The following is an 11955-nucleotide window of genomic DNA, read 5'->3' as shown; positions in this document are numbered from 1 at the left end:
TGTGCTATTGATATTTTATTATTAATAGCGGTTCTTGTTATGCAATTGTAAATTTGTATTATAGCGTCGCCAAAATGATATTATAACTTTTTAACTATAGCATTTTTTAAAATTAAATATAGCGATTTGTAATTACTATTGTCGTCTTCTATCAATAGCAATATTTGAACATTTCATTGCATTTTTTTATATGCAATTGTTTCATTTTGTTTATAACAAATTTTATTTAATATTTTGATTTTTAAAATAATAGAGAATCAAAAAATGTAAAATAAAAATTAATTCTAATTAAAATTCGAAGAAAATTAAAATATTCGAAAATAAAAAATATATTCAATTCTCACAAATTTTCCATGCAAAAAAAATCAATCAGCAACTATAATTCCATCACAATCATCTCTAACACAAAAACTTTCATCATCAGACAATTGCTCTGTATCATCAAATTCCTGTGCGAGTAATGGTGCTCCGACAACGTCTTCCTCTGTCTCGAGTTCATGATATCCTCTCGGTGGTGCTCTCATAACAACATACCAAGGCGATTCTTCATCTTCTCTAGAGTAAAATACCTGTTTTGCTTGTGATGGTAGAATGTATGGATCTTGTAAATATGGCGTTTGGTTGACATGAAGATTGACAAGGGTGAAACCATCTTCTTCCTTAACACCGTAGCCTCTGTTCGCCCAATTACACTTGAATAAAGGAACGCTGAACATGTGGTAATCGAGAAGAATGATCTCTGTTATCACTCCATAATATGTGACCATATCGGCTGTATGTCTTGTATCTCTTGCAGAAGATCTACACATGCTGAAAGCTTCGTAAGTGACTCCACTATTCTGAGTCTTTCGCTTAACGGATTGTATGTGAAATCGGTTCCCGTTAATGACAAAACCTTTATTGGTATGAGCAGTAAACCTTGGTCCAAAGGCCAACCACCTCAGCTTCGTAGAATGCTCCTTTGAGTTAGAAGGTATCTAACAAGGATGTAAAACTGTGTGAGCTATGTGAATAGAAAAGTGAACAGATAGTGAAGTTGTACAAACCTTATTCTTCACCCATTCAGCAAATTGTTGGGTGTGATGCTTCCATAACAAAGTTTCATTTGTTGCTAATCGAACATCATTATCTTGCAGTTCTTGTAAGTGCTTCCTGGTTCTCATAACAAAGTAGAGAGTTATCAGACTGATAAAAAAATCTGAATTTGAGAGGGACAGTAGAACTTACTCAACATAGGGATCCATAATAGCCATATTCATCAAAACATATCGATGTGCTATGTCTCTATCTTTCTCTGAAAGAATAAGCTCTGTTCCCTTTTGCAGTGGTCGACCTTCAAGAACCATTCCATCAGACTGAATATCTTCATTACGGTTAAGTACTTCTTCAACGGGTACAGAATTCTTTAGGAACTCTAAACAAAAGGCTATGCATTCTCCAGCTAAGTACCCCTCAGCCATACATGCTTCTGGCCTAGCAAAATTCTTTACATATGCCTTGAGTGTTTTCATGTATCTACAGCTCAAACAATATAGCAATAGTTACAAACCTCAGTTGATCGGAAAAACAGTTCAGGATATAAACAATTTACATTACGCGAACAAAATGAAAACAAACCTCTCAAACGGATACATCCAACGAAAGTGCACAGGACCTCCCAAACGTGCCTCTCTTGCTAGGTGTAAAGGAAGGTGGAACATGATATCGAAGAGCGATGGAGGAAAGAACCGCTCGAGTTGGCACATTGTCTCCACAAACTCATTTTCCAAAGTTATCAGCTTCTCCGCGTCAATAGCACGCTGACACAATCTGTTGAAGTAGTTACATACTCGAGTTACTGCCACTCTTGGTCCTCTTGGAAGCAACCCTCGTAACGCAGCAGGTAACAGATTTTGGATTAGTACATGATGATCATGGGATTTAAGACTTCCAATCATAGGAGGGTTAATTGAAACAACATTTGCAATATTACCGCAGTAGCCGTCAGGGCCTCTAAACGCAGACAACCTTTGACAAAATATCTTTTTCTCTTCCTTACTGAGCCAATAAGTTGCTGGAGGCAAGTAGAATCTCTTTCCCCGTACCTGTGTGTGCAAGTTTTTCCGGATTCCAATATCTTCTAAGTCCTGTCTCGCTTTGAGGCCATCTTTTGACTTAGCACTCTGCATCAGCGTTGATAATAATGCATCAGACAAGTTCTTTTCCACGTGCATGACGTCGATGTTGTGACGCACCGGCAAATCCTAACACATTGAAAACAGAATGATCAGTTAATGGATAAACAAAATGTGACAATCGTATCTCAGTCTAACAATAGCTATAATACCTTCCAGTACGGTAAATCGAAGAATATTGATCGTTTCTTCCACCTCCATTGATCACTCGTTTCATCATTTTCTTCGTCTTCAGCCACCTCATCTTCTGAGACAACATTTCTCTTCCTTTTTTTTTTCTTTGCTAAAGATCTTCCAAAGTCATTCCTGAAGTTCTTTAGTGTTGCAAATATTTCTGCACCGGTTTGAATCCTGTTTGCAGTCCCCTTCTCCACTGTATTATCAAACCATCCTTTCCTGCGTCTGTAGTGATGTCCAGGGCTTAGTCGCTTCCTATTCCCCAAATACACATACTTGCGACTAAACTTGAGCCACCTATTTGGTGTATCCTTTCCACAAACATTGCATGCTTGTTTCCCTTTAACTTTACAACCTGCCAAACTACCTAGAGCCGGGTAGTCGCTTATAGTCCACAACAACATAGCTTTTAGTGTGAACTTCTCTTTCAGGAATGAGTCGTATACCTGAATCCCCTCACTCCACAATTCTTGTAAGTCTTCAACCAGTGGCTCTAGATAAACATCAATGTTGTTGCTCGGAGCCGTCGGTCCAGGGATCAACATAGTCAACATGACGTTCTCAGCCTTCATACACAGAGTTGGTGGCAAGTTGTAATTGACTAACAACACTGGCCAAGTACTATACTTTGTGTTCTGGATAGAGAAAGGGTTCATACCATCTGTTGACAGGCCGAGTCGAAGGTTTCTTGCTTCACTAGCAAACTCTGGCCACTTATTATTCACTTGAGCCCAAGATAACGAGTCAACAGGATGTCGCATTATACCATCTTCAGTGGCATTGTTGGCATGCCATCGCAAATCCTCAGCCATCCTTGCTGATCTAAACATCCTCTTGAATCTGTCTTTGATCGGAAAATACCGTAGGACCTTTGCAGGAATTCCTTTCTTTTCTTCATTACTGTGCTTATCAATTTCCCATCTAGAAGCACTACATCTTGGGCAGGTTTCCAACTCCTCATATTGCTTCCTATAGAGAATACAATCGTTCTTGCACGCATGAATCATTTCGTAGCCAAACCCAAAAATCTTCAAGAACTTCTTAATCGAATCAGTCGACTTTGGTAGTACATTACCTTCTGGTAGCATGTCATGTAATGCCGACAGTAGCTGATCAAAGTAAGCCTCTGACATTCCACTCTTTACTTTGATGCGGTAAAGGGCCATGATCGCAGAAACTTTGGTGTGCTTGCTACATGTCAAGTACAATGGAGTTTCAGCATCTCTCAACTTCTTCCTAAACTCCGAGTCTTCATCAGGTTCACCATGTACAGGCTCTCCTCCAGTGTCATCAGAAGGCGGTTCATCAGGTTCACCACTATCAAAATAAGCCGTCCTTAGCAAACCATAAGCCTCTGTTTCTGATTGAGGGACACTATCATTCATATCAGACCTTCTCTCACCATGAAGACTCCAACAAGAACTCCTCATATACTTCTTATCCATACCCCTAATCACAAGATGCTCCGTTACTTTGTCTAAAACTTGATGGGAAAGGTTTCTGCAGTGAGTACAGGGACATAATATTTCTGTCGGATCTCCTAACCTCCTCGCTGATGCAGTAACAAAGCCTGTTGCTCCTTCGAAATATTCGAGGCTAGCCCTATATATATATATAAGGAACAGAATCAGAACAAAAAATTTGGAACAGAAGAAGAATTCGTCATGAATTAAAATGTCGAAAAGATTACTACCTTGGAAGCCAAACCCATGCTTTTTCCATATCAGAACAATATAACTTCGAGGGAAATCGACTGAAACCTTCGATTTTCGAAAAGGAGGCGTCAGCAAAAGGAACTAAACCTAGATTTGAGTAATCGCAGAAGGAGAATGAACAGATCTCCGATGGAAAGACGGAGATTGAAAGATTAAAAAATCAGATCCTACGGCTTCTATGAAGGCACGTCATCTATCCCCACCATTCCTTCTTATTGGTTTATGTACAATTCTATATTAATTTATTTTTAAATTACGAAAAATGCATGAAAATGATGGGAAATTATGTTATAAACAAAATTTAAATTTTAATAAATTTTATTATTAATTTTTTTTAACAAAAATATTATATGTTTGAAATAAGTATAAAATGATTTCTCTATATGGAGAATAGATGATGATAGGGTTGAATCCTTATGTGTTATATAGGGTTGAATCCCTAAATAAACCCTAAAATCTAAATTTGTTTCATCTAAATTGTATAAATTTGTTACAATAGGGTTGAATCCCTAAATTTGAATCCCTATATGATGATAGGGTATAAATTTGTTACAATAGGGTTGAATCCCTAAATAAACCCTAAAATCTAAATTGTATAAATTTTTATGAACAATTTATTTGTAAAAATTTTAATGGAACACTTAAATTGTATAAATTATTTTGAAACACTTATTTTTTAAAAATTTTAAAGGACCACTTATTTTTATAATTTATATATATGCCAAGCCTACATAATCTTATTAGAAATATGTCTTAACAACCAAACAAAATATGTCTTACAACCAAACAAGCAAAATATGTCTTAAAACAAAACAAGCATACTCCGATCCATAAATATGTCTTTGAGAATACTCGATCGAGTACATTTAAACATACAGAATCTTATCATTTGGCCAAGCCACTGTGCTGCCCACAGCATCTGATATGTCTTCCAGAAAAGAGTTTGGTCTCCATAGAGATGCATCTTCAATCAAGGCCACTTCAACCCAGACCCGACTTGCATTGGGACCTAACGGGACGTGATGGACTAAACACAATGGATCAGTACTACTTACTCTGCCTTCTGCGACTTTCCGTCCTGAGTTGTTGTGGTCCAACAAGATGCACTTCTTTTTACCACCTGAACGGGTGGAACTAGTGCTGCCACTTGGACTCTACAAGCACAACAAATACATCACACCAACTACATCTAAATAAGTTTGTAAAAGAGAGAAGTTTGTAAATTTACCAATGAAGGCCTTCTGACACTAGCTTCCCCTTCATCTTCAGGAACTTTAATTACTGATACATTATGGAGCGGCCATGCGATCTTTTCATTAACAGCATCACTCATTGTTGTCATGTCACTTGTTGGCCTCCATAGAAAAGCTTTCCCATTAATCACCTTAGCAACTCTCATAACTACAGCATTCGGACCCAAAGGAACATTGTTCACCATCTCATATGGGTCAGTCGAACCCATAAAACCTTCAGCGATTACCTCGACGCCCTTAACCCAATCGTAGATCTTGCACCTTTCAAGATCATCTACGGTAGTATTCTATATTGACAATGCATATGGTTAGTATCATGTTGAATTTTATAATACAAACGTAAGTATACGTGCTAATGGAATGACCTTTGATCTTAACACATCCGAGGAAACTGGATGGTTGTTCGATGCACTATCTAGTATCAGTTTATCAATTGGCCATGGAATTTTGCATCCCGCTGCTTCCTGAAGATTACGCACATCCGTAGTTGGCCTCCAAACAGATGCCTTCGGGTTTGATACCGACTTTACAACAACCGCCGCGGCGTTAGGACCAATCGGAATACGACCAATCTTGTATGTACCTTCAGCAGAGCAGAATTCTCCTTCAGCGACAACAACATCTTTTGACTCACACCAATCAAGTAGTTGAACTCTAGTTCCTTCTTTGTATACATAACTAGCCTCAGATGGAGAAACACAATCATCATTGTTTTTCTGTAAAAACATAAAATGAATCATTGATTTTATATCAATCAAGGAAATTCTACATTATATAACCAGTTAAAACTAAAGAAAATTCACCTTATTTCCAGCTAAGTCACGGACCAGAATCTTCAAGTCTTTAATCTCGCTTTCCAAGTCGGCAAGTTTGGAGTCTCTAGCTGACAAGAATGCTAGTTTCGTAGCAGTAATCCCTCTTCCCAACCCTCTGACTCGTCCAGGTTTGTCTACTCCCAACACTTGACTAACAGCATCTTCTTTTATATTAACACTGGATGTGGAGTCCATTTGACTATCAAGTGAAATTATTTTTTCCTGAGACAAACACAATATAAGTTATGGTCCTTTTCAATACCAAAAAGAGTAACTTAATTAATCAGACAATGAAACCTTACAATGGTTTCAGCAAACTCAGGTCTAACAGGTCTACCATCAGAGTGAGTGTGTCCTGCTATCCAGACCTTGCTCCGGCTAATCTTCTTAGGGTCTTCACTCTTTTTTTTCTACAAGAGTGATATATTGTTTTACTTATCAGTTTGTTCTATCTTCAGATATAATATAATTACATACTGTTACTTACCATTTCACAAGCTAGACGATTCATTCCTCTACGACTAGTGGTGTGAGGAATCTGAGCTCTCCTTAGTGCTCTGTACTTTTCACTCTTTGCCTACAATATTATTAAATCAAATTTGATCAATCAAATCTCCGAAGTAAACACTTAAAAACCAAATGCTCTGTATATTTCACCTTGAACACAGACGAAGTCCTACTCTTAACCCAAGCGCTCCAAACCTGAACAGATCGAATGTTGCTTGGTTTCAGTGCTGCTCTCTCTGTGGAGCTTTTTGCATTTCGCAGTTGTGATACAAGCCTTGACTTTCCAGATCTCCACAAACAGCCCATCTGTTTGAAGACTGAATCTTTTTGCCACTCTTCTTTCAAATCAAACCTCGCCTGCAGTAATGTATGCAAATGCCACACATTATAATCCTTACAAAGACATTATACAATAGACTTAAGGGCATATATATACCTGAATTTCCTCCCATAATGTGTCCTTTGTCTGCTTATCAAGATTCCTCCAATCATCAAGAAGTACAGTCACATGTTCGCGTACAAGGGGTCCAAGGAACGATGAAAGTGTCACTGATCCAGGACCTACATGTTCGCCAAGCTCAGTGAATGACACAGAAACCTTCTCTTGATGATCCTTGGCCACTTTACGCATCTTTGTGGGTCCTCTTTTCTTCTTTTGTTTTCCATCAGATGGCGATGCTTCTGCTCCTGAAATGCCATTCTCAGTTTCAATGTCAGCTTCTCTCGGCTGAGAAGGTTCTTGAGTAACTCCATTCTCAGGTTCCATGTCAGCTTCTCTCGACTGAGAAGGTTCTTGAGTAAATCCATTCTCAGGTTCCATGTCAGCTTCTCTCGGCTGAGAAGGTTCTTGAGTAACTCCATTTTCAGCTTCCATGTCAGCTTCTCTCGGCTGAGAAGGTTCTTCAGTAACTCCATTCTCAGACTGAGACTGTTCTTCAGCAATGACATTCTCAACTTCAATTTCCACATGTGGATCATCACCATCACCATCACCATCCGCCTCATTAACATCTTCAGAAACCTTTGTCGGGACTTCGTCAGCACTTTCTTGCCTTATCTCAATGTTTTCTTCTTCAATAGCAACTTCTTTTCCCTTATTTAACTTACGCATTTTCGTACTCTTTCTGGTTATCTCAATGAACTCTGTTTCTGCTTCCAGACCTTGGGAACGTCTGCTTCTTCTAACCATTCCTCCTCGTGTCTTCGGCCCCATGTTAATTTGTTCCTAAAAAAATCATTTTTGAGATCTATTGAGATAATAAGCAATCGATTAATTTTCATGATTGTAGATTGTAAAAATGGAAGACGATCGATACATATCTATTGAGATAATAAGCAATCGATTATTATCATGATGCATGCAAGTTAAAGAAGACAGAGATCAAAGAAGACAAACCTGAGATCGAAGAAGACAAAGAAGACAGAGATCGATGAAGACAAAGAAGACAGAGATCGATGATTCCGAAGGGGTCTCACGAAGAACACTTTGGGAGAGAAAATGCAGAGACGATATTCTTTTGTTTTAATGAAAAAGTACTAAATATTCTTTGCTTTGGTCAAAGATATATTTCCCACAAAATTTATCATTCGCGGGTTTTAATAAAAAAATAAGCGGTCGAGGATACCATAACGATTATTCTTTCTCAGTGCTATAATCTAAAGATCAAAATCCCAAAAACATGCGCGCTTGCAAATTTCATTTTGCCGCTCCAGATATAATAGCTTTTTACTTAAAGAAACGCTATTATATTTCTAGCCACAAACATACAATAGCACAAACTTCTTTTCCGCTATATTACATTGCTATTAAAACCCTTATTTCCTGTAGTGCAACTCCGAAGGAAGAACAACAAGTGAAGGTACTACTTCAAAGACTGTTGCTGAGAAAGTTAAGAATCTCCAGAAGGTGCTACGATCAGAGACTCAGCAGGAGAGAGGATGTTACTACTGTGGAAAACCGGGTCACATCAAGAAGAAATGCTATCACTATCGGGAGAAAGTAAATCAGTTGCTGAGACAAGGAAAGTACTGGAGGAATGGATCTCGAAATCAAGTCTGGATCAGGAACTCTGATTTAGGACATACAAAAGTGAAACCTACTCAACAACCTATCCACAGAGGTCTGAGATGCAGCATGGCATTTGTATCAGAAGCAGTGTGCGGACCGTGCAATCAAAGAAAGCAGGTCAAAGTCCAACACAAGATGATTCAATATATTCAGTCAAAGGATATGCTTGAAATGGTACACATAGATCTTATGGGTCCTATGCAGACAGAGAGCATAGCATGGAATAGGTATGTTCTAGTTCTGGTTGATGATTACTCAAGGTTCACATGGGTCAGATTCATTCGTGAAAAGTCTGATACACTGGAAAACTTCAAGATCTGGACACTTCAAGTTACAAATGGGAAGAGGAGACTAAAGCAGATTCACAGTGATCATGGGGGAGAATTTCAGAATGAAGCCATGAGTAACTTTTGTGGCCAACACGGAATAGTTCAGCAATTTGCTGCACTGAGAACTCCTCAACAAAATGAAGTGGTAAAAAGGAAGAATCGCACGCTTCATGAGATGGCGAGAGCTATGATGCATGGTAACAATGTGAAGCCGAGCATCTGGGCAGAGGCTATTAGCACCACATGCTACATCATAAACTGTGTATATGTCAAAAAAGGAACTATCAAGACTCCGTATAAACTATGGAAAGGCAAAACACCAAACCTCAGCTACTTGCACGTTTTTGGGTGCAAGTGTTACATTCTGAACGACAAAAGAGCATCTTGGCAAATTTCATGCAAAAAGCGATGAAGGAATGTTCTTGGGGTACTCAGCGAATAGCTCAGCATTCAGAGTCTACAACTTGAGGTCCCTGATGATCATGGAGTCAGTAAATTTCGTATTCGATGATGTCACAGCAGTGCAATGGAAAAACGATGAGGAACAGAAGAAAGATACACCATCGGATGCATCAAAGGATCCATCAACTGAATCAATGAACGACACATCACAACCTTCAGAGTTGACTCAGGAGATGAGTACTCAAAATATTCACAGAAATCACTCATCAAGTGATGTTACTGGCAAGGTGAATGAAGGAAGAAGAACAAGAGGTGTGAAGATCAACTTCAGAGAAATGGTGCAATCTGCATGTTTTGTCTCAAATATTGAGCCGAAAGACCACACTGAAGCACTCTCGGATGAGTTCTTGTTCCAAGCCATGCAGGAGGAACTAGAACAGTTTATCAAAAATGATATATGGGAGTTGGTGAAGAAGCCATCTGATGGTCACATAGTTGGGACTAAGTGGATTTTCAAGAACAAGATTGATGAGAATGGAATTGTGGTCAGAAACAAAGCAAATTAGTGGACCAGGGGTTTCGCAAATCGAGGGAGTTGATTTTGAAGAAACATTTGCTCCAGTGGCTAGATTGGAATCTATCAGACTGTTCATTGGTATGGCGTGTATCATGAACTTCACAGTGTACCAAATGGATGTTAAGAGTGCATTTCTGAATGGAGTACTGTCTGAAGAAGTATATGTGCATCAGCCAAAGGGTTTTGAAGATGCAACTAATCCTGAGTATGTGTACAAACTCAACAAAGCCATATACGGCTTGAAGCAAACACCTCGAGCATGGTATGAAAGGCTGACAAACTTTCTGGTTGACAAAGGCTACATCAGAGGAATGTTGGGGTCAAAAACGGTTGCGACGAAGTTAACGTCCAAATCCCCGAAGAAGAAAACGTAGAAACCTTCTTCGACAGATACTTTTTCGAAATAGATTCTTCCTTACGAAAAGCTTTGTGGAAGAAACGCGAGTCATCGGACAAGAGCTCGAAAGGGGTCGTTACGCAGCGACCGAGCTCGAGCCAAAGCTCGGTCGCTACGTAGCGACCGAGCGTCCATTTCGCTCGGTCGCTACGTAGCGACCGAGGTCTTCCAAAACGTCGATACGACATTAGTCCATGCATTCTCGTCTACCCTTCGATGCTATCTCCCGAAGACCGTAGCGAACCCATTTCACGTTCCCCGCCATTCTAAGTTATCGATCAAACTTTACCGTAAAAACTGCGGAAAGTTCGTTCTTTATCGAAAGAAGCCGTAATAAAAGCTTCGAGTCAGAAGACGGCCCAAAGGGACCTAAGACATGACTCGAGGCCCAACTTATGATTTCTTAACCAATAGCCCGTAAGCCGCATAACGGTTTACGCTTGGTTCGCAAGGAAAGATAAATATCAAGTTTCCGCGGAAAAATATGAAATTTTGAAGATAATTACGAAGATCGGAAAAAATGGAATATCTCCATTTTTATGCTATGGCGGCTTAAGGGCAGAAGAGGAAAAGCGTAAACCGACCTTGGAGCCAGTATATAAGGAGTCCTAGGTGAGAAGCATGGGAGATGACTTTTCACAGCAAACTTAGCACTTAGAGCGATTTTAGGCAATTTTCCGTTTTTGTTATTCGAGCTGCGACTCAATTAGGTTTTTGCCATCTAAGGGTTTAGAACTAGGAATCTCGCCGACAGCTCTCGTAGCCCAGGCACTTACCTTGTTGTAAACGCTCAAACGCAGATTCGGAATAAGAACTATCTTGCTCTCTTTTTAGATTTCTTATTTTATTACTGTTCTCGTTTCGTGTTCTGATTGCTTGGACCTCTGGGAAACTAGGATTCTCCTACTTTCCTAATTTAAACAGAAATCGACAGTGCGAATTTCGGTTCCCAAAGTTTGGCGCTAGAAGGAGGGGGGTACGGAACAATCTAACTCTCAACCACATCACGCTCAACCAGACATGTCAACTGACGACACGGATAACGTGCAGACTCCTCTTAACGGAGGCAGTGGCACTGATCTCCACACTCCCGCAGCGGACGTATCCGCGGCCAACGCACCAACCAACACCGCGGCGCTCGAGGAGTTTAAAAAGATGTTTGCCACCTACGAAAAAAGGTCGGAAGAACATGATAAGCTCGTGAGCACCTTGACCAAACAAGTTGAAACTTTAACGGCAAGGACTCGAGCAATCCGCCCCCGCGGAACCACCAAAGTCCGCGGGAAAAGACTCGACTTCGCAACCCCACTCAACAGGCCTGGAGCCGCGCAGGAATGACCTTCGGGTCAAAACCCTAGCGAGAAATCTCCCATCGAAAGGGAAAACTCTAAAAGCTCTCCGCCTCCCGCGAAGGCTTTGGAGGACAACGGAGTCGAGCAAGTCGACCTGGATCCTAGCGATGTCTCCAACGATACTGATGAGAACGTCGACAGACATCCAAGGAGGACCAGGAGCCGATTCACTCGGGAAAGCTCTCTGTT

The 11955-nt window shown here is 40.0% G+C and overlaps 2 protein-coding genes across 3 annotated transcripts; both read right to left on the bottom strand.

The window, feature by feature from the left end:
• Positions 1-265: 265 nt before the first annotated feature.
• Positions 266-4541, bottom strand: LOC125592942. 2 transcript variants are annotated; one of them, XM_048768665.1, is made up of 7 exons: positions 4045-4541; positions 2327-3953; positions 1973-2243; positions 1618-1867; positions 1228-1515; positions 1047-1152; positions 266-977 (listed from the first exon to the last, which is right to left on the bottom strand). In XM_048768665.1, the coding sequence occupies exons 1-7, from the start codon at positions 4071-4073 to the stop codon at positions 366-368; spliced, it is 3183 nt and encodes a 1060-aa protein (XP_048624622.1). In that variant the 5' UTR covers positions 4074-4541; the 3' UTR covers positions 266-365. The 2 variants fall into 2 exon arrangements, with proteins under 2 accessions (XP_048624622.1, XP_048624621.1); XM_048768664.1 differs by having other exon boundaries at positions 1618-2243.
• A 242-nt stretch (positions 4542-4783) lies between these two features.
• Positions 4784-8462, bottom strand: LOC125592943. Its single transcript, XM_048768666.1, has 9 exons — positions 8038-8462; positions 7078-7866; positions 6792-6998; positions 6622-6711; positions 6437-6544; positions 6123-6356; positions 5685-6035; positions 5295-5606; positions 4784-5220 (listed from the first exon to the last, which is right to left on the bottom strand). Exons 2-9 carry the CDS (start codon positions 7852-7854, stop codon positions 4933-4935), a joined length of 2367 nt encoding a protein of 788 aa, XP_048624623.1. The 5' UTR covers positions 7855-7866; positions 8038-8462; the 3' UTR covers positions 4784-4932.
• Between the last annotated feature and the right edge of the window lie 3493 nt (positions 8463-11955).

This window comes from Brassica napus, chromosome C9, assembly GCF_020379485.1.
Source record: "Brassica napus cultivar Da-Ae chromosome C9, Da-Ae, whole genome shotgun sequence".
In the NCBI taxonomy this organism is placed as follows: Eukaryota; Viridiplantae; Streptophyta; class Magnoliopsida; order Brassicales; family Brassicaceae; genus Brassica; species Brassica napus.
This window is presented reverse-complemented; position numbering and strand designations above follow the sequence as displayed.